The sequence below is a fragment of the Astyanax mexicanus genome, chromosome 12 (genome assembly GCF_023375975.1).
Source record: "Astyanax mexicanus isolate ESR-SI-001 chromosome 12, AstMex3_surface, whole genome shotgun sequence".
In the NCBI taxonomy this organism is placed as follows: Eukaryota; Metazoa; Chordata; class Actinopteri; order Characiformes; family Acestrorhamphidae; genus Astyanax; species Astyanax mexicanus.
The window spans coordinates 21,474,896-21,498,451 of record NC_064419.1 but is presented as its reverse complement, the minus strand read 5'-3'; the positions used below and the strand labels follow the sequence as shown (position 1 = coordinate 21,498,451).

The 23,556-nt window shown below is 36.9% G+C and overlaps 1 protein-coding gene across 1 annotated transcript; it reads left to right on the top strand.

Annotated features, from left to right (window-relative positions):
• Positions 1 to 5,801: 5,801 nt before the first annotated feature.
• On the top strand, positions 5,802 to 20,237 carry ddx51 (DEAD (Asp-Glu-Ala-Asp) box polypeptide 51). The gene is made up of 16 exons (XM_007260160.4): positions 5,802 to 5,982; positions 7,399 to 7,787; positions 8,807 to 8,988; positions 9,116 to 9,266; positions 9,373 to 9,518; positions 10,857 to 10,928; positions 11,047 to 11,153; positions 11,372 to 11,480; positions 11,591 to 11,733; positions 11,918 to 12,095; positions 14,754 to 14,869; positions 16,169 to 16,285; positions 16,770 to 16,871; positions 18,577 to 18,640; positions 18,787 to 18,921; positions 20,084 to 20,237. Exons 1-16 carry the CDS (start codon positions 5,957 to 5,959, stop codon positions 20,108 to 20,110), a joined length of 2,064 nt encoding a protein of 687 aa, XP_007260222.3. The 5' UTR covers positions 5,802 to 5,956; the 3' UTR covers positions 20,111 to 20,237.
• Positions 20,238 to 23,556: the final 3,319 nt, after the last annotated feature.

Genomic DNA, 23,556 nt, shown 5'->3' with positions numbered 1-23,556 from the left:
CAGTTATGATGTCAATGGAAATGATCTGCATTTATTTGCAGAAACTAAGAAATGTCTGAAATAACCAAAAAAAGATGCAGAGCTTTCAGACCTCAAATAATGCAAAGAAAACAAGTTCATATTCATAAAGTTTTAAGAGTTCAGAAATCAATATTTGGCGGAATAACCCTGGTTTTTAATCACAGTTTCATGCATCTTGGTATGTTCTCCTCCACCAGTCTTACATACTGCTTATGCCACTCCTGGTGCGAAAAATCAAGCAGTTTAGCTTGGTTTGATGGCTTGTGATCATCCATCTTCCTCTTGATTATATTCCAGAAGTTTTCAGTTTGGTAAAATCAAAGAAACTTATCATTTTTAAGTGATCTTTTTTCAGAGCTGTATATATTTTCGGAGAGAAATAAAATCATATTTGGGAGATTTTTTTGGGGGGGATTGTTTTTCAGACCACCACTCCTTTATCATAAGGGCCCTCACAAATGTGATCTACATAATGTTGCCCAAAAGGCAAAAAAAAAAACATACCACCAACAATGTTAGAATATACAGGTGCATTTAAAAAAAATTGATAGTCATTGAAAAGTTACTTAATTTCAATAATATGGCTCAAAATGTGAAACTCATGTATTATATGGATGTATTACCCACAGAGTAATCTATCTTTTATTGATTATGATCTAGTGCTAATGAAAACCCAAAAGTCAGTATCTCAGAAAATTAGAATATTATATAAGACCAATTGGTACTTTTGGCAGTGTGCAAAGTCCTGCTGGAAAATGAAATCTGCATTTCCAAAAAGTTGTCAGCAGACAAAATACGAACTACAGAGCTGCCATAGAACCAGAAGCAGAAGCAGAGACTTGCTTTTAGACTGCGGTGAGGTTGACATTACATACACAATGAATTACTGATCACAATATGTTTTACCTTTAATCCTTAAAATTAAAGACATACAATGTTAAATCATACAAATCTAAAAAAAAGCATATTTCCCCCCCCCCCCCCCCCCAAGTCTGATTCATTTAATTTAAAGTATCCACTGATAACAAGTCCAGATCTGATACTTGTAGTAAAAAAAAGAAAAACACATCCAAGTTGTCCATTAAAGGGTATTTAATTCATTTATTTTTGAAACAACAGTATCAAAAATATTTTGTTTTGCACAAAAGAATTAATAGTCATATAAATGATTTCCATTTCCATTCCAAATATGCATCTTTTCTTAAATAAACAAACTAAAAAATGCCACACAAAAACAATTCTGTCATTAATCATAAATAAGATTATGATTCATTTTTGAATGCTGGTAGTTCTGTTTTTGAAAGGGAGACAGTAATACTGCAGTGTGGTTTAGTCCTGGCAGACTAGATTTAAACTAGACTTTTTTTTTTACTGTATTATAATATCTGTATTATAATATAGTAAGGTTTTGATGCTTTTTAATTTAGAATATTGTAATGTGCTAAGTTACTCAGTTTAACTAAGAGCTTTAATTAAATAAATAAATGGTAGAGTAGCTCCCTATATTTTAAACATTCCAACTTGGAAAGAGGAAACAGGTTGTGTGTGTGTGTGTGTGTGTATGTGTGTGCATGTGTGTGCGAGAGAGAGTGGCTAAGCTAGAGAACCTGAGAGTCTTCAGTGATGGGGTGTCTGTAATGTGGAGAAAAAGGAAGAGTAGATGAAAATAAATGTAAATCTCAAACCACAGCAAAACAATTATTTACAAATAAATATAACATTATAAATTAAATTCCTGTGTTGGGTAATTGAGCTGAAAGTACCTGGCCTAGGCAGAAGTGCAGTGAGGATGTGGAATGTAGGAGGGGTTGTGTATGGACAGAGGTTGGATGTTGCTGTGTTGAGTCAGTGCTGCTCTCGATGCTATGCAGCAGGTTCAGAATTCCAAAATTAGCCTGCTGCCTCCTGGTTTGGTCCAGTCTGTGAAGTTGTGGAACCAGGCTCATTGCAAGGGAGAGCACCAGGCAGAAATCGATGAGTGGTAGCACTCATCGATTTCACTGTCCGACAGAAGCCGTTCTTCCACACCAGAGCTCTGTGGTCTTTGGCTCCACCTTGTTTCAGTGTGAGATGCTCTCTCCCTTGGGCTCCGGGACCTATGGGGCCTGTCTTTCTCCGCAGATAGAGTAGGCCCTGATGCCAATGGTGCGGGAGAGACACGCTGTCTTTCATGTAGCACTGATGCACTTAAAGGAGCCTTTTCATCAGATCCACATGAAAGTGGTGTCGAGGATCTTTCGTCCTTTACCAAAACACTGGTCAGCTTGCTTTTAGAACTACCAAACAAACACACATGGATACACAACTATTATTTATTCTAAAACATTTTGTCAGAGACACAATAATTATCTATCGTTTCATTTTGAAATCTGCACATTGAATCTAAACATATTGATATTGTCAACATTATGATATCAATAATGTTATATCATCTCATACAGACATACGTGGGGCAGAAGAAAGGACATGATGTCGGTGTATTTCCACTCCCTTTGGGAACCTCCCCCCAAAATGTTGGCAGACACCTTTTTTCTGCTCTTTACAAAACTGTCCCTCAATGTCCGCCATTTTGTCTTGCATAGATCAACTGAAAAAAGTGAGACAGATTAAATAAATAATCATACATTTAATTGTTTTTGTTTATTTACTTCACAGGTACTTGGCTTCTGGGGATTCACTGAGCAACCTGGCTTTCATCTGCCGCCTGGGCCACACAACAGTGATCAATAGCATGCTTTGCAGGTTCAAATTTGGGGAGAGGAATGGAGACATCTAGGCTCTATATGTTCCCCCAAAAACCTCTCTGCCTGGTGCTGCTCACTTCAATGATTCCCTCTGAAGCCCTGCCTACAAGAAGAGGATTTTCAACTACAGACTCTCAAGAGCTAAGACAATAACTAAAAAAATGCCTTTGGCATTTTGGCGTCACACTGTAGGATTTTCCTTTGCTGGATTAAGCTGCACCCCAACAATATGAACACACTTGTGTGGCAGCACGCATCCTGCACAATTTCCTCCTTGCCCCAAGTAAGAATGTGCAGCTGCTGGAAGGCAGATGAACTGGGGAGACACATGGCCGCAATGAGGAACATGAGAGGAAACAGGGCACTAAGAGAAGTCTATGCAGTCAGGGAGACCATGTCCACTTTCTTCACCTCCCCAGAGGGCAGTGTGCCCTGGCTGTACAGGCCATTATTGTAAAGAGCAGCAATTCTGCATCTCAGATTTTCAGAGAGGTTTTCTTGCCACAAAGTGCCATAACGCATATCCTCTGGCCAGTATGAGAGAATTATACCCAAAACACCAATTTTTACAGGCCTGCTCCTTCTTATTTACACATGGAACATTGTAAGTCTGATGCGGAGGGAAAATGTCATAATTATGAGATATTAAGTCATAATTATGTGATGCTAAGTCATAAATAGGAGATACTAACTCATAATAATGTGATATTCATAATTAAAAGTAATTAAGTCATAATTACAGAATAATAAGTCAGTATCTTATAATGATGAGGTACTAAGTCAAAATTATGAGATACTAAGTCATTATTTTAAAATTATTAATGGTAATTATTACCTTATAATAATGACTTACCACCTCATAATTTTTAATTAGTGGAGGACCTTTATTGAGACCTCCCATGTTGCAAAAATGAATTTCAGGGTGGTACCCCCCAACCCCCAATATATATATGTAACAAATTGTACAGCAGGCAAGACTTTAATTGCTTTTTTAATTTGATCAGACATGGATATACTTTAGAGTACTCTGAGGTGAAGTGAGCTTTGATGGGGGCCATGATGCTCCTTCTCTTACTTACAGAACACATCCCGTCCAGGAGGGGAAAAAAACACTGCCTACCACACTAAAACGTATTGGCTGACTCACAGACTCTTTGCAGAGAACAGACCAATCAGAACCCTCTCTGTTTTGCATGCGCTTCATGAATATGCACACAAGGGGAGTGCCTTTCTCTCCATCTCCAGTTCTCTCACACGCAAATTAGGAAAATTCTGTGTCGACTGTGTGTGTGATTTTGTTCACTCTTGGGCCACTGGTTCTAGATTCCAGGAGATTTGATCTGTCTTGCAGGCATCAGGGAGCCATTATTGATATGCGGTAGACTCCCGCAACTTCCGGGAGACTTGGGATGTCTGCTTATTTTTGTGACGGAAATGGCTTCATAGTTCATTGACTACGGTACGTTCCAAAGTGTCAAATCTTCAGTGTTGTTCTTATAAAAATATTTACAAAAACGTGAGGGTGTACTTACTTTTGTGAAATACTGTCTATATGACTGAATAAATGTACATGAGCGAACTATTTGCTTTCTTTTAGCATTTATTGGACCAAATGAATGACTTACCATCCACACCCATTACTCTAGCAATATTATTCCTATATTATTGTCTTTATAGAAAGGATGTGACGGGTCATAGATAACCTTGTGATTTTGGATCTCCACAATCAGCAGCTCCTCCTTCATGGTTTCCGCGAGCTGAACCCCAGTCTGAAAGCGCTCCGGCGCGGAGCAGAGCCTGCACTTTCAGTTCTGCGTGATGTTTGTGTTTTTACCGGATGCGGCTGCGCTGCGTTTTGGCTCCGTCACAGCCGCGCCGCTCCGGAGCCTCCGCGGCTTCACGCAGCTTTAGCACGTGCTCAGAAAGAACTTCATAAAGGGCAGAGCCTGGACTGAATTAACAGATCAGATGCTTTTTTTAGACATACTTTTATTTACACAGCCCAGTACTTTCTAAATACCTCAATAATAAACTCAGAATAAACCTTGAGTATATAATTATAAATATTGTATTTATCCATGTCTGACTCAGAATCTTCAAAAAAAGGCAGATCAGCAGGTCAGCACCGAGTTGTTCCACAGCTTCTCTGAATATAAACCGTTTTCTGTTTATATTTGCTTTAAATTGTATTAAACTATTGTATTTTTGTAAACACCTCTTTGTTTCATGTACATTTATTTTGGGGAGCAGCTATACTTTCAGAATTAAAATGTGTAACCTAATGAATTAAAATGTGTATATGTGCATAAATATGTATACATTTAAATATTTTAATAGTTTTAAAATTAATTTATTTTTATGATTTTATTGCCTTTAAAGCATTGTTGTTATATTTTTTAAAGGCAACATCTTATATACTTCAGTGTATAAATACGTATAATTAACTATTTAAAGATATATTTTGTTTTCATTTACTTACTAAGTGTTTTTCTTTTGTTGTCTTTGATGCACTTATACCACTTTTGTTAGGGGAATAATGCTAAAGCAGTGTGTTTTTTTTTTTGTTTTTTTTTTTGTTTTTTTTAGAAGATGAATCCCTGGAGATTTTTTATGTCAATGTTTACAACGTTTATGGAAGGACATTAGACATTGGATTACTATCAAACTTAACATTCTCTTTTTATGTAGATGCCATTGTATTTTATGTGGAAATAGGTTCAGCTTTTTCTGGTTCCATAACTATAGTTACACTTTTAACAAATCACCACTGCTTAAGTACATTATTATAGACTAAAAACGTAATGTTGTAAGTTTCTCATTATAAAACTCCTCAGTTCTGTATTTATGTGTATGCAGTCCTAGCTTGCAACTTGTAGTAATGATATTCTCCACAAGAAGAACCGCACACTCCTCAGGTGTAGTGGTAGGTATTCTGCTGAGGTGTGAGCAGAGTTTATAAAACCCTCCAGCGGCTTCTCAGATAAGAAGCGACTCCACAGCGCCGCCGGTGGTCTATCGCTCTCATTGCTACACTGATGTCATCATTACGCGACTGTCAACAACACCGTGCTCACATGGCTCTCCTCAGCCTGAGCTAACAGCACATTTCTAGACTTTAATCAGCTGGAGTTCCGCTGATTCTGCTGTTAAAACTAACGCTGTGTCTCTGCTGGGGCTGGACGTGGATTTCTATGATGGCTCTGTTTACTATAAACCGGTATGTGCTCTTTATAAACCTCCTCATGTCTCCTAACGTTAGATATGTAAACGTATCTAGCATAAATCTCTATATATCTAATAGTCTACAGACTTTCTGAGGAACAGCTTAGGCTGGTTCCTGACCTCTTAACTACAGGCAGGATAGTGGTACACCAGAACCAATCAGGTGCCAGAATCATCAGGTTTTCCCAAGAATACCATGATAGCAAAGAACATTAAATAAACGTTAATATTTTTGTTGCATTACATTGTTTAATGTTGACTATGGACAAATAAGCCTAAAATCTTTTTTGTTTTGAATGGTTTTGAATGGTCGGGGCTCTAAATCTACAGTTGAAACCAGAAGTTTACATACACTATTTAAAAAGACACATATGCATGTTTTTCTTACTGTCTAACTTGAAATCAAAATATACCTTTACATTTTTAGGTCAATTAGGATTAGCAAAATTATTTTTATTTGCCAAATGCCAGAATAATGAGAGAGAGAGAGAGTTTTATTACTTTTTAGTTTACATACACTAAAGCCCTATCTGGACTAAATTAGTTTCTTAGGGGGTCCTGGGGTAATTTTTTCTTTTTTTTGGGTTGGGGGGTCCTCTGTGATTTTATTTTCGTCCAGAACGCCCATCTGTTTTTCTCAAACGTCCTCTGAGAAAATTACAGGCTGAATTACCTACTGTTTTTCGCTGAACTCTGTAATTTTAGTCTCGTCTGAACGGACATCTCTGAGTTTTATCACCTCACGTTTAATAAAATAGCTATTTGTCCACTGCCACACATTTTAATTACACTCTGGGCACGTGTTTCCATGGAGATCGATGTAAACACAACAGCAAGTGGAAACAGAGGAGCTACTGAACGTGATGTCACGTGACCGAAAAAAATAAAATAAAAAACTCACTGGTCCTCCTGTTTTTTTCAATTGCTTTTTTCAGTTGACAAAACTCTTGCATCCGGACTGCAATTGAAAAAAACTGGAGGACCTGTGAGTTTTTAAGCTTTCTCAGTCAGGACATCACGTTCAGTAGCTCCCCCCATTTCCACCCGCCGATGTAACTATGGTGCATGGCAGTGGACAAATAGCCAAGGTGACAAAACTCAGAGATGTGTGTCCAGAGGGGACTAAAATTAACAGACAACCACAGTTCTGTGTAATGGACAGTATTGTAAAAAACAGTAGGTAATTCAGCCTGTAATTTTCTCAGAGGATGTTTGATATGGTTAATTGGGGTTGTAATTTAAGTCTGCAAGAGGGAGGACTTGAAGAGTGAGGTTTCTGTTCGCTTTCCTAGAGCAGGGCTGCTTGATAAAATAAAAAGTTATTATATTTACCTTTTTTGTCCATTTTGTATCACCAAAACATTGCTCTTGAACATTGCTCCTCAACAGCAGTTGATTATGTCTTTCTCAGGTATTTGGGAGACGAGGAGGAAAAGGAATCGACCAGCGAGTCACGATCCAAAGCCCTGCTGGCCAAGCTCCAGAAACAAGCGAAGGCAAGAGAGCAGCAGAGTCTCGCTACTAAAGAGCAGCTTACTGTCCAAGACGCTGACACAACTCAGATCACCTCAGGAAAGAAGAAAAGAAAACCGGAAAAAGTAGAAGAAGAAGAGAAGAAACAGCACAAGAAGAAAAAGAAGAGGAAAGAGAAGGAGGAAAGCACTGAGCAGCTGGAGGACGCTAATGGGATATCTGTTTCTGTGGAGGCTGCTGAGAAAGCCATAACTGGTACTTTACCAAAGAAGAAGAAGATAAAGGACAAAAACAAGGCAGTTATCAAGGAGGAGGAACAAGACACAAGTAATTAGTATTTGTTTGTTTTGGAGTTAAAAACAAGTCGCTAAGTTGCGATTAGCAAAATAGTTCCAAATCTTATAACTCAAATTTGTGCAAAAAGTAATAGCAACTTTTACACAAAAACCTTGTTTTTCCCATCTCCAATCTTGAATGGGAACTTTAGAGGATACGGAAAAACTGAAAATCAATATACAAAAGTCATTTTGGAGTCATCCTGATATTTAAAAACTATTTAAAGAGCAATAGCCATATTTCATGTATGGCAAAAAGTTAAAAAAAAAAAAAAAACCCAGACTGCACATAGAAGATTTTTGTGTGAAAGGGATTAATGGTTTATGCTTGATACTCTTATCCCTAATCACAATCCCATTTCACCCCTTGTTTTTAGCACTTTGCCCAGCCCCTGCGTTGTGCATTCATGACTTTGGGTAGGGGATATATTTCCTATTGGGATAGAGAGGTAGGATGAAGTGTATATAGAGCTCTGGAAAAAAAATGATTCTTAAATCAGTTTCTCTGATTTTGCTGTTTATAAGTATGTGCTTGTAAAATGAACATTGTTGTTTTATTCCATAAACTACACACAACATTTTTCCAAAATTACAAATAAAAGAGCTTGTCATTTAGAGCTTTTATTTGCAGAAAATTAGAAATGGCTGAAATAACAAAAAAGATGGAGAGCTTTCAGACCTCAATGTTTAAAGCATCAGGTTAATGAAAACATACCTGATGGTTCAATACCAAGGTTTGCCCATTTTGATCACTAGTATGGAAACAAAATAAGAGACCACTTAAAAATTATGAGGTTCTTTGATTTTACCAAGCCATCAAACCAAGCTGAACCGTTTTTTTTTTTTTGCATCAAGAATGGCAACAAGTTTCCCAAAAGCAGTGTGTAAGACTGGTGGAGGGAAGGCAGTGTTGATACACACTATGCCAAACCAACCAGCTGTAGACTCCACATTTACTCAGAAGTTAGCTTAAATTGATTGACCTAAATTTCCATTGCTCTCTTTCTAAAGATCATCCATCTGAAGAGAATGCTGAAGCAGTGGAGGAGACTACAGGTGATGGAGTCGAAGCCAAGGAAAGCCAGGAAACTGCCAATGGCCACCCTGATCCTTCAGACACAGAGCCAAGGAAGATCTCCTCTGACAACAGCTTCCAGATCCTGGGTGGATATATGAAAAAGAGAGTACAAAAGGTAGCCATACAATTATTAAGGTCACTGCATACACTTCTTGAGTCTTTCCTGACTGCTGGCTGGTGTTTTTTTTTTTTTTGCCATGCTAGTGTAATATTGCCATGTTATGTTATGTTATGTTATATAGGTCCAGAGAGTCCTGCCTAAGTGGCTGGCTGAGCCGGATATGATTGAGAAAGATATTAAAAGTAATCTGGTCACTCTGAGTGATGTAGCAGGCATCTGTCCAGCGCTACAGAAGAAGCTGGAGGCCAAGGGGATCCATAGCTTCTTCCCAGGTCTGAGAGAAAGAGTAATAAATAAAGGCTAACTGAGTTAAACCTTGATTTCTTTACAGGTATTTTGTCTTGTTTACTTCATAAATCTATGTTGTTTTCACATCAGTTCAAGCTGAGGTAATTCCTGCCATCTTGGAGACTGTGAATTCAGGGCTGCTGATTGGTCAAGGTGGCTACAGGCCCAGAGACATCTGCGTTTCTGCTCCTACAGGAAGTGGAAAGACACTGGCGTTTGTTATACCTGTCATACAGGTAAGATACAAGAGATGCAAAAAAAACATGTAGTTTAGATAGGGGAGTCTCAAATAGCATTTTAATTAGTGTTAACTACTAGTCTTAACTATTGCTTTTTGGTGTTTTGTTGTGAGTTTACATAGTTTGACTGTTTTCCTGAATGAAAAGTTGCCATTTTAATATATTTTCCTAATACTTAATCCTGCTTCAGCCCCTTGTGCATATGGTGAGGCAGTTAGTGTGGCTGTGTTTAGCTTTATTTTATTTTATACAATGTGTTCTGTTTTTTTTTTTTCATACAATATAGAATGTTTATCAGATATAAGGCCCTAACTCTGTAGTGCTGTTTATCATATAATTGTGGGAACAGTATCTTGCAGCAAGACAGAAATGCAGAGCACACAAGCTAAAATAACCCTCCGCGATGTACACACTAATAGGTGCATCAAACTTACTTGTTTTTTTTTGTGTGTTTTTTGAGTACTTTTGAGATTATACAGTGCAGTGGTCAAAATCATCTTATGCCTCTTGCTGGGTCTACTTTCTATATTTGCACAATACCAGTCAAAAGTTAGGACACACCTCTTCTCAATTAGTATTCTTTCTATGATTTTTTACATTGTAAATTTAATATTGAAGATTATATTAAGGCCATACTGGAACACATGCAGAATTATTTTATAAACAAAAAGAGGTTAATCAAACCAGAAAATGTTTTATATTTTAGATTCTTCTAAGTACCACATTTATCTTTGATGACAGATCTGAACACTCTTAGTTTTTTAATCTCAGAGTCTTCTTGAAGCAGAGTTACATTAATTTTTTTTTTTTTAGTTTCTGGAGGTTTATCAACGTAATGGTCTAGTCCAGGAATTCTTAACCTTTTTCACTGTGTGACTCCTTTTTAGGGTTCAAAGTGTTTTGGGAATATTATGTGGGAGCCTGAAGAATAAGTCGTTGTGTTTTTATAGCGTACTTAAGCCATTATGCATCCCACATAAAAATTAAATTGGCCAGATAGAATGCTAACAAATACAGGGCAAAATTCTGTGGAGATTATAGAATTGATTGACAGGCCTTAGTTGCTTCATAGAATATGCCCGTGATATTAGGGTAGAAAATATCCATTGATGGAATAACCTGGTCTATATTCAGTATAATCAGGTAGACCTGACCAACTGCAGCAACCCCAGATCATTTGCTTAGTTAAATCCATTACAGCAGTACCACTGTAACCCCACTGGAGGGCAACAACAAGTTAATGGCTTACTCTAGTGTTCACCATGGCCTTGCTCATAATTCATCATAAATTCATTAATCACTACTGTTTAATCTCTATAATAATCTTTAATATAGGCGCTGATGATGCGAGTGGTGTGTGAAGTTCGCGCCCTGGCCGTGTTACCCACCAAAGAGCTTGCAGAGCAGGTTTTTCACTTCATCATTTGCTTTCCCTTTTAATTCTATTCATACCTCGATTGCTATCCTGGATTGCATTCCTCTACATTGTTTACATACCGGTAGTAACAATATCCTTCCCCTGCAGGTGTACAAGGTTTTCTGCTCTTATGCTGAAGGAACTGATCTGAAAGTGGTCATGGCTGCAGGGCAGAAATCTTTTGCTGCAGAACAGGCAACCCTTACAGAAACCAGGTAATATGTTGTCCTAGAAATAATTGCGATGAACATTTTTTTTTCTACTTTTTTTCTATTTCTGCTTCATTACTTGACACCTCTGCTGTCCACCTGTTTTGGGTGCCAGACCATATCATATATTTGTGCTTAATTTCTTCTCTAAACTGCTAAAGTAAGAAATTGGCTCACCTGTATAATCTCTGCTATGATTTACTTTGCTCTGTCTCTGCTTCCAGGGGCAGGAGGTGTCGCAGTCTAGCAGATATAGTAGTAGCTACTCCCGGCCGACTGGTGGATCACATTAACAAAAACGAGAGCTTTTCTCTCCAACACCTTCGCTTTCTGGTGAGGATCTGTCCAGCTACATAAAAAATACTACATCTAAAATTTCATTTTTATTATCAGCATTAAAGGGGAACACTAACACTGCACTCGTGTGTGTTCATGCTTTTCAGATCATTGACGAGGCAGACAGGATGATCGACAGCATGCACCAGGCCTGGCTCAATCAGGTCATCAAAGCAGTCTATAAAAGTGGGAGTGGCACAGACACATCAGTTTTCAAGAGGGTGGAGCCAGGCCCAATAACAGTAGCAAGGTATAAACTTCTTTTGTTTGTAAGTGTTTAAGTAAAATATATAGTATAGTGAGAAACAGTACTACACCTGTTTATCTTACTCCAAATAATGGGCATATTATATATTTGCTCTATTAACCCCATAGCTAGTAAAATTATTTAGCTATTTACTTGTTTTTAAAGTACCAGTATGTTTTTCTCTTAGTCTGTCCGTCCCTCAGATGCCACTGCAGAAGCTTCTCTTCTCAGCCACTCTGACCCAGAACCCAGAGAAACTCCAGCAGCTGGGGCTCCACCAGCCACGGCTTTTCAGCTCCACGCACACGTCCACACAAAACAGCACACACACCGAGGAGAAATTCGACTTCCCCCAGGGTCTCACGGTCAGTGTCACGGTCAAGTATATTTCTCTCACAGGCACTCTTTAAATATTCATATTTATATAATCTCTGTTTAATTCATTTACTAAGGTTTCTCACATGATTTACCATGTTAACCATTCTGTCAGAGTCAATTTAATGATGGTTTTGACAAAAAAACATACCTGATATGTTCAGATGCAGTAATAATAGAATTAATTAATTATTTATTATAAAGCATTTTTAGACACCCAAAAATGCTTTACAATCCAACACTCAACCAACTAGGGTTGCAGCGGTAACCGGTTTCACGGTATACCATGGTATTAAAATGCACGGTTATCATACCGTGTGTGTTTGCTTATTACCGGTAAAACGCAAGCCAGCGGAGAAACTCACCCGCGCACGCGCAACTCTGCTCCGCTTCAGCTACTCGGCACACAGCGGTGAGAACAACAGAAAGTGCATCAGACTAAACAAATCTCCGTCCACCTAAAAAAAGGCTAAACTAAAATCAGCAGTGTGGGACTATTTCAGAGACCCGCCGAACGCACCCGAGGATGGTTATCCGATTTATAATCAATGTGGCCGTAAAGTCACAGCTAAAGGTGGACATACGTCAAACCTGTTCTCCCATCTCCAAGAACACCACCCCGCCGTGCAGCGCAAAGTATGTGTTTAGTTTATAATTTTAATCTGAACATAAATAAAACCTCTCTGTAGTCGTGCACAACCCATGCGGTAAGCGCCCGCAAAAGCGCTGAGTTATCCGAAATTTGGGCACGCAGGTACAGGCGTGAAGTGTGTGCTACGACGGATTCACGTGTCCGTGTAAAGGTCCTGGCCGGACTGGATGTGAAAGACGCCATTCATTTACATGCGTTAATTTTCAAATTCTGACGTGCCTGTTTTTCATGTGTTAAAACCAGACTCAGAAATAAATCCCCTCTATCTGGTTATATACCAACTTGGCAGTAAAACGGACGTTTACAACAGTTGTTGATCAGACACTGACCCAGGCTCAGTTTATCAGATATTAAATAATTTAAACTTAAATAATTGTACTGAATATTTTAAACCCAGGATCTTTACTTCTTAGAGGACATGTAATGTGTGACACGTGTGTGTGTGTGTGTGTGTGTGTGTGTGTGTGTGTGTGTGTGTGTATATATATATAATTATATACACCCTTAATGACCTTAAGAGTAGTGGAAAAACCTGGTTTCCTTCACCTAATGGTGTACAGTTTATTTTTTTTAAGGAGACATTATCTATATAGTTGTTCCAGGTTTCTACAATAAATAGTTAATTGTAGTCCTGTCCGGAGTTTAGTTTTCTCGCATTTAATAATATAGCTATTTGTCCACTGCTATGCACGCGTTTCCACGGAGATCCACGTAAACACAACAGTGAGTGGAAATGGAGGAGCTACTGAACGCGATGTCACGTGACCGAGAAAGCCAAAAAAACTCACTGGTCCTCCTGTTTTTTCAATTGCAGTCTGGATGCAAGAGTTTTATCACTGAGTAGAAGTGTAAAATATTATAATCAGACATCCCCCTGAGAAACTAAACTTGTCCGGATAGGGCTATATAATCTCTGAATGTTGTTAAATTAATTTCCTAAGGTTTCGCACAAGGTACCATGTTTAGGTGCATAGGTGTTAATGCATTCGAGTCAAACTAATGGTGGTTATTTAAACAGGGCTATAGTTACTGCGCTTGAAGTTTTTTTTTGCAGCTCGTATCTAGAGTTTTATAGATTGCTTTTTTTTCCCACTTGTGCTGAATAAATGATTCTGTATCAAGTACCGATTTTGAGATCATCCCAGGGAAGAGATGATTTTTTTGGCTTGATTGCGTAATTCCATTCGTCTCATTCTGAGTGAATAATTGCTGTTTGCTGTTTTTCTGTTTATACTAAATTAACTGGTATACCACCCAGCAATTTATAGCACTTTTCTAGACACAATCTAGACTTTCAATCTAGAAAATCAACACACAATTCTTTAAAACTCACAATCCCTGCACAAAACCCACACGGAAACAGATTATAAACCATTGCTTGTTCAGTTAAATTCAGTTAAATATATCATATAGCAGACAAATGTAATATTTGCGGGAAATGAAGTTCATAGGATTTATATAGAGTGCATACATTTCGGATAAGTCTTGGCTTTTTTAGACAAAGAGTTATATACAGTGTTTAAACTATAAATTACACTATAATTTGGTAGTGTATGGTGTTCTGTGCACTCTGTGCACTCTGTTCTTTGGTAGTGTATGGTGTTCTGTGCACTCTGTACCAACAAAGTTCTATAAAAGGGACCCTTTTATTGCCATGATACCCATCTCTGCTTGAGTGACAAGCAACTCTGGTGGTCATCCGGCACCACAGAACTATAGTTACATGCGAGTAAATACCTTGCAATGGTCTTGCAACACCAAAGCAACCATCTTGACTACACTAACAAATTAGCGACTTTAGCAACCACCTAGGATACCTAACCAACCACTTAGCAACACCAAAGCAACCACCTGGCAAACAACAACCATCTGTTTAAATCTGTGCTGCCAATACTGAAAGATTTAGCATTTAAAAGTGAGAGAAAGCAATGTTTTAATAAAATGTAACGCTGTTGTTTCGATTAGCCTAGCTAACACACTGTTCTGCTCACCGCAGGAGTATTATGTTCCCAGCACTATGAACAAGAAGCCTCTCCTCATCCTCCACTTCCTGCTCCGGCTGAAGTACAAGCCCGTCTTGTGCTTCACAAACTCCAGAGAAGCTGCACACAGGTAACAGCACAGCTCCACATAGAACTCTGATGAATTGTTGCGTAATTATTTTGTTAATCATTGCAGGTCTACAGTTATTAGGGTTGGTTAGCTGTACCTCTTCAGTAATTATGTAAATAAATGCAAGTGTGAAATGACATCTGATCAGTTTATATTCATTTTATATTGAAACTTAATTTTAATCAAGTTTGTTCCCGTGACAAGAATAGCAACCTTGTACACAGCATTTTTAAAAGGCTTTTTATGGTTTAAATCATAATAAAAGTCCTGATTTTTTATTTAGTTGATATGAGTGAAATATATTTTTATTAGTTTATACCATGCTTTAGTTATGGCTGGGGAAACTCTGGGCTGAATTAGATTAAATAATCTAGAGTTTTAACTTGCATTTTGGTGTGCTGTTTTTGGAAGGCTTTTTTTTATTTATTTATTTATTTATTTTAATTTCTTTTTTTTTTATACAAAACTTCAAATTCCTAATGTTAAATTCTAAACAAATATATACATTAAAAATAATTTTACAAAGTAAAGTTAATTTATTCAAAATAGATCATCTAAAAAAATTGATCACTTCAAGTGAAAATATACGTTTATTTTGCTGTTGCAATGTTAAATATTTATACTTAATTCTAGGGTGAATTATCCAGTAAATCCAATTTAAAAAAATTTAATAAAATGCGGATGGACAGAAATGTCAATATAGGGCTTTCAGAAATTCTAACCATAGAACATTTCTAAGAAACTTAATCTAATGTAAACATAGAGTTCGGAATCTGCATAATTTTGTTATTAAAATCTGCATAATTTCTTCAGAACGCTGCCACCCTGATCAGGAGATCGCTGGTTCGAATCCTGTTCATATAGCTTGCCATCGGCTACCAAAATCCTGAGGGAGGAAAATTAGTTTTGCTCTCTTTGGGAGGGTAGATGGCGCCCTTTCCCAACATCATTCTAAAGGGTAATGTCTGCAGCACAAGGCATCTGTGAGCTGATGTATCGGAACCGAGTCGCTGCACTTTCCTCCGAGCGCCCTCTGAGTAGCCATTCGAAAAGAGGTGGTGGCTGACTTCACGTGTGTCGGAGGAGGCATGTGCTAGTCTTCATCCTTCTGGTGTTGAGGCAGTGATGGGGGAGTCCTAATGAGTGGGTTGGATAAATGGCCTTGTAAAATTGGGGAGAAAAAGATATAAAAAAAGCAAGCAAAAAAAAGTAACCAATATAGTAATATAGTTATTTATTTATTTTATTTCCAAGTAAAATATTTCTCTTTCTTACTCTCTCTCTTTCTCTCTCTCTCAGGCTCTTCCTGTTGTTGAAGTTCTATGGAGGAGTGGAAGTGGCTGAATTTTCCTCCAGACTCAGTCCGACAGAAAGACAGAAAACTCTGAAGAGTTTTGAACAGGGAAAGATTGCAATGTGCGTACACTGTGTTCTCTGTTCGTCTCTTTATCAGTTGTTCTAGTTCTAGTTCTACCAGCATCTGGATGAGTCTCAGCGTGGGGTATAAAACCATATTCAGGCCGGATTAAATACACATGGGGTCCTGGGGTATTTTTTCTCATCCAGATCTGTGTTTTTTCCCTCCTCTTCTAAAAAATTACAAACAGTTATCTGCTCTTTGGTGGTCTGAAAATTTCAGCCTCTTTTTTTTGCAGACCGATGTTACCACTCATAATAAAATCAATTTTTTGTCTACTGTGTGCTGTATTTAGCCATTGAAATGTCCATATCCTCCTGAGATTTTCCACAAGACATTAAACATTTTCACATATACTATGCCTTTTTTCTAAAATTTGATTTGAGCAATTGCAATATGACCTTACTTGCAGTATCACAATAACACCTGTGTCGTGTTGTGTATCACAATGTCAAATTCTTGCCAATACTGTGTCTCCAATAGGTTGATCAGCACTGATGCTGCCGCCAGGGGGATCGATATAAAGGCAGTTAAATGCGTCATTAATTATGATGCACCACAATACATCAGGACATACATCCACAGGTATGTCAACTGTTTTTTTTTTTTTTACCATCTAAGGCAAATATCAATTTGTTGCTGGATGTCTTGAATCCAGGCTAGAGAGATGAGTTTAACAATGGGTGACAAAAGTACAGAGAAACTGAGATCTCAAATAATGCAAAGAGAACAAGTTCATATTCATAAAGTTTTAAGAGTTTAGAAATCAATATTTGGTGGAATAACCCTGGTTTTTAATCACAGTTTTTAGCTTTTTGGCATGTTCTCCTCCAACAGTCTTATACACTGATTTTGGATAACTTTATGCCACTCCTGGTGCAAAAATTCAAGCAGTTCAGCTTGGTTTGATGTCTTGTGATCATCCATCTTCCTCTTGTTAATCTGGCCTCTTATTTATTTCCAAAGATGAAGTATTTTACCATGATTAATATGCAAGGAGACTCTTGTTTAATTATCTCATTTTAGATGGAAAAACTCTAATGGTACTCTTTGTTCACCAATCCTTTAATAGAATGTTTAATTAGTCTAACACTAAAAACATTGAAGCCAAAATCTTTCTATTAAGTAAAACCAAGTGGCTATTAGCGCTAAACTCTATACTGGATAAACCAGCATAACCTCCTGTATTTATTTTTCCTTTACAGCTGAAAAGACAGTTCTAACATTTCTACAGGCAGCAAATGATAGCAAATGATCTATTGTTTGCTGCTAGAAGTGCTTCAGAGCACAGCATTGAACAGGACAGTTAAACAGCAGAGGAACAGCAGGCTAGACAGTCTGTTAGCTGAAAGCTGGAAGCAGCTCTGGCGCTTTTTTCCAGGGGTGCTTTCCTCGCTGGTCTTGTACATTTTGGCTAAGTTCACATTACCAGGCTAAAGTGACTCAAATCAGATTTAGCAGCAGGCTACAGGCCAATATACTCGCCTCTAAAAAGAGCTAGCGCTTAGCTAGGTTAGCGGGTAATGATAACACTGCTCCAGCCTCGGTTGAGAACTGAAACTCCTGTATTACGCTGCACTTTAGCGGAGTAGCTTTACTGCTCCTGACAACCTGACTGGTAGAATTCATACATATTTTGGGGAAAATTAAAGGACTTTAAATGCACTTCTAGTGCGAAAAATACAGTTGTCACCCAGTATAGTAACAAATTATGTGTACTTCTTTACAGTCCCCCACTGATAAGCTTTGTTTGGATTACATAATAAAGAACCTTATCATTAGGAAAGGTAAATATGACTCGCAGAGGTGTGCAGTTCTCTTTTTATATGCCTCATGCAGGTTATAGGAGTACAATAAACTACAGTTCAGTTGCAGATCAGACTGACGATGACAGAAATGTAATTCTCCCTGTTACAGTCAGTGGAGCATCAACAAATTCCAAATATGTTAATTTAAGCTACTGCTGCTTCCTAATGGGTTGGTTAAGCTACTGCTGCTACATAATGGGTTGGTTTCCTGAACAGGGATTAGGTCTAATCATCATCTTCCTTTTTGATAAAGAATCTTCATTTAGAATGTTGTAAAGTCCAGGATTAGGATGAATCCCTGTCTGGAAAACTGGCCCAATATTGCTTTTAAGCACATAAATTAAGTATAATTACTAAAGTTTTAAATGTCCATACATTAAAATCAGGCCTCAGGACCTTTTTAATCTTTCTCAGTAAGTATTTTCTGTTTTTTAATCTTTCATATAAGCATATGACTGTCATATATTTAATGATTATTTTAGGGTGGGAAGGACAGCAAGAGCAGGACAAGCTGGAGTGGCCTTCACGTTCCTCTTAGCAATACAGGTGAGACAAAACCAAACGTCATGTTTTATTAACATGATCTTTCATTACTATGTTCTTTCATTTGTACAAAGTTTTTAATTTGTTATGTGTTGTTCTCTGTGTGTGTGCCTGTGTGTGTATGTATGTGTGCGCATGTGTGAATATAGATGAAAAGGTTTCAAAAAATGTTGCTGAATGCTGGAAGTCCTGGTCTACAGAAACACGTAGTTAAACCACAGCATCTCAGCGGCCTGGAGAGTCGATATGAAGAAATATTAGTTGAACTGGGTGAAGCTATAAAGGTAAAGGCTTTTAAAATGTTAAATCTTTTACACACATCAACTTCAGTGACAGTTTGTGCACATTCAGAATGAATGAAAGATCTTTCATTTCACCTCCATGCTTCACAGCAGATATGAGGATCTTGTCCTCATTTGCTGTGTTTGAGGAATTTTGAATAACATTATTCAATTTATAAAATTCTATTTCTATTCATTACTTTTTCCACCTGTTTATATATTTTATATATACATCATTTAAATGTAGCAGTTTGCTCTATACTAGTGCATCTCAAAAAATAGAATATTATTGAAAAAGTTATTTCAGTAATTCAGTTGAAAATGTGAAACTCATATTATATGGCTGTATTACACACAGAGTGATCTGTTCTAAGCATCTGTTTCTTTTATTGTGATAGCATACAGTGCTGCAGGATTTTTTTGGGGGGGAAAAAACCTGCACTAACTTTAGACTTGATAGAACACAGTGGAACAACAACAGCCAATGACACGGCTCTCCAGACCATCATATTATAATCATGTTTTAATCAAGTCCAAAGTGCAGCGCTTTCCTGGAAAATCTTACTGCACTTCATGCCTCCATCTCCTCACAACTTTTATGGAGTTGCAGATTTCATTTTCCAGCAGGACTTGGCACACTGCCCACACTGCCAAAAGTACTTATATAATATATGGTCTTATGTAATCTTCATATTTTCTGAGATACAGATTTTTGCCCTGTAAGACATAATCATGAACAATAAAATAAATAAATATTTAAAATGGATAACTCTAAAATAGGTATGTAATACATCTATATAATATGAGTTTTACAGTTTTAACTGAATTACTGAAATAAAATAACTTTTCAGTGATATTTAAAATTTTCGACATGCACTAGTACATTGTTTCAAGATGAAGAATCATGCCGAATAGACAATTAGAAATGCTTCAAAATGATTTGAAACAAAATAATTTTACATTGCCTTCCATATGTTCTTTCTTTCTACAAGAAACGTTACCTTTTGGGTATTACAAAGATTTTTGTGTGATGGTTAGGTTATACAGTCTGGGCTATTTGAGCACTTTTGGGGTCATTAAATTTTTCTGTCATTTTACTTTCTGTCTTTACACACCTTTGGTCAGAATATAATCCGGCATGTTTGAATGTCTTTGTTTTCTGAAGGAGGAGAAAGCCCAGAACAGATTCTGAAAGGAAGGTGACCAGGATTTGACCCAGCTGAATAAATATTTGTCTGTTCCTTTGTCTCTGTCTAAACTTTAATACATCTTTTCCTCCACAAAAGACTTTGTATTTTGAATAAATCTTTTTACATTAAGACTTTGTCGTCTTTTCCCTGCTCTTTCATTTACTTAAATATAAGCATGGGCGCAGATGGCACTGGGGACGGGGGGGGGGACATGTCCCCCCCAGATTTATAGTGACCTCATCCGAAATCTATCATCTACAAACATAAACGTTGGGGTTTTAATTTAATTAACTGTACGTTTGTGGAATTCTGTGTTCCACAATGCCCTCGTTTTTAAACTAGGAAGCGTTCAGTTCAGAGGTTACATTGTTCGGAGCTCCGTGTTCCAGTTCCAATGTAAATTTAACGCACCTTCTCAAGTCCGGGGTTCTAAGGAGCTGGTAACTGCCTGTAGACTACAGACAGAGGCAGTTACCAGCTCCTTACGGTACGTGTCCACTAGCACTTTTTTCAACGCAATCCGCTGCGCTGGATCTCCTTGCTCGTTTTTGAATTAAAACGAAGCAACAGAAGTAGACAGTCATAAGTTTAATATTTTTATTTTTTTACCAACCTCACTGTAACCTATAGCTCTATAAATCCATATTCTGCCGCTTTCAGCTTCTCTTCTGTGGTTGAAAGGCGCCTGTTCTGTCTGTGTGTGTGTGTGTAAGAGGCTTGTGTGTGTGTGTGTGAAGACGCAGCCTGCTCTTCCCTCATTGGCTGGACGCAGCCTGCTTTTCCCTGATTGGCTGGACGCAGCCTGCTTTTCCCTGATTGGCTGGACTGGACACAGTGCGGCGGCCGGATTTATTTGAATAAAGTTGAGCCGGAGGGCGGAGCTGCGTTAAACACTGCGTTTAACATTGTCTTCCTGGTCTTGCCTAGGCTGTAGCAATGAAGAAACAAAAAACATAACATATAACAATAACAATATTCTAAAGTTTATTGCAGCATATATATATATATATATATATACGTATATATATATATATATATATATATATACGTATATATATATATATATGTACGTGTATATATATACATACATATATATATATATACGTGTATATATATATACACGTATATATATATATATGTATGTATATATATATACGTATATATATATATATACGTATATATATATATGTATGTATATATATACACGTACATATATATATATATATACGTATATATATACGTATATATATATATATATATATATATATATATATATATATATATATATATATATATATATATATATATATATATATATATATATATATAATTTTACAGCTTGGTCCCCCCCAGTTCAAAATTTCCATCTGCGCCCCTGAATATAAGACATACTGTATCCTTCAATAGGACCTTGTAGCCTAAGTATTAGTTAGAATATGAGGCATCTTTCATATTTACTTTATACTTCCGCCATCTTTCCAGAGAGCATGGCAATTTAGAAACCATGCCCCAGGTGTTCAGAGACTCATGCTCACCCTTTGCACCTGAACAAATGTGAATTATTGAACTGAATCTTTTGATCAGTTTGTTTAAATGATTCCAGTGTTCGAACAGCATTGAGTCTTAATGAATTTTACATTATTATAAGGTTACCAGATTAAAGTTTCATGTAATAATAATGAACATTTCTCCAAAGAACGATTTAAAACATCTATTAGAAGGTATTATGAGGTATCTGTTTGTTTGTACTGTCAGTGTAAAGGCTGTAAGGTATGATAAATACCTGTATAGCAAATGTTACCATTTTTTCAAGATTTATTAATTGCAGGTTACAGCATGCTTTTATTTTGGATGCTGTAAAGAAGTTTAGAGTTTCATTTGAAGTAAAAAAAAAAAAAAAGAGATCATTATACGTTTCATTCAGACTCATTTATTTATTCGTTATTATTATTACATAAACAACTTATCTGTGATCTGGTATAATTTTTTTTCGTATCTTATTTTTTAATGCATCCCTCATTAAAATGTGTGATATTAAATTCTATAATTCAAAGGTGTTAAATATCAGAGTGTTATTTAAAGTTCATTCACCTGGACTAGTCTTATGATTTAAAAAGCAGTTTGTACTGAACTTATTAAAAATTCATCACTGGAGGTTCTAGGGGCGGGGAAACATACTAATGCGGCAGACAATGGCCCCGGCTAAAATCTGATTGGCCCTTCGAAATGCCCCTGTCCTGTCACTTATTTTCTCTATGCACAGTAAAATTGCATGTAAAATTGGAAAGGAGATTTAATTTTTTTGCAAGGAGTTAATTTTGTGAAAAAAATGTACACAAAAATATTAAATCTGCAATCGAAAATATATACATATAGTAGCAAAAAATAGTAGCAAAGAAGAGATTCCTTTTAATCCTTAAATTGATTGCAGATTTATTTGTTTGTTTAAAACTTTTGGCACAAAAATAACTTCATAGATTTTATTGTGTTAACTTTTTAAACTTACATTCAAGTGTTTAAACGTGGTGAAATAATACTTGGCCCCTCCTCTATGAATATTGTGGCCCTTGATAGCCCCTTACTCAGAAAAATCCTAGATCTGCCACTGGGAGTGGGCGATATGGCCCTAAATTTTTCGTGATAACGATACTCTTGGTGACATGACAGAAAAAATGAAAACTAAATGTTATTATTGCATACAGTATGATATGGCACACCCCTAATTGAGATATTAAAAAATACAATAATTTTTATCAAATTTGTAACAGAAGTCAATGATCCAGAATGTCATAATACTAATAATGCACTCCAAATATCTCCATTGTAGAGTAATTTACCACAGCATGAATTAGATAAAACTCAGATGTGAGAAATCCCAGAACATGAAAAGATGACCAATGAGTCAGAGCTTAAAATTTAAAATATATATTAAAGTTTACTGGAAACATTGTTTCAGCATTACAGATATATATAAAAGGAACAAAAATTATTAAATATATATTAGAAAATAGTAAAAGTACATCAACGAGTCAACACATAGTGTAATAAAATCTTGATAGAGATTTAAGAGAAAGAGAGAAAGAAAATAAAGCCAGTCGAGGGAGAGAGAGAACCCTTCAGACTTTATCCAAGCAGTTATACATTTATGCAAATAACATGTGATTGAACAGAATTTATCAATATGATTATGTCAGCAGAGTCCAGTTAACAGCTTGTTGTCCAGTTCCAATGACGTGATCAGCTCCAGCCTGTCTGAACAACAAGTTCTTTTCATGGTGTTGTTCAGCTCTGTGTCCTTCATGAACACAGCAAACAGTCCTTGTGTTTCAAACAGTCCTTAAGTGTCCTAAAGTCTGTGATAAGATGAAACAGAGGAAAAGAGTGGCTGGAAAGATCTTCTGGGGCTGTGTAGACACCATATAGAACAGGCAGGCGCTGGCTGTCTGAG

Bases quoted from the DNA above. Each gene is read 5' to 3' on its own strand.
- ddx51 (XM_007260160.4), top strand. From the start codon at position 5,957: ATGATGGCTCTGTTTACTATAAACCG. The intron at 8,989-9,115 runs GTAGCCATACAA...TATGTTATATAG, and splicing joins TGAAAAAGAGAGTACAAAAG to GTCCAGAGAGTCCTGCCTAA. The intron at 11,481-11,590 runs GTGAGGATCTGT...CATGCTTTTCAG, and splicing joins TCCAACACCTTCGCTTTCTG to ATCATTGACGAGGCAGACAG.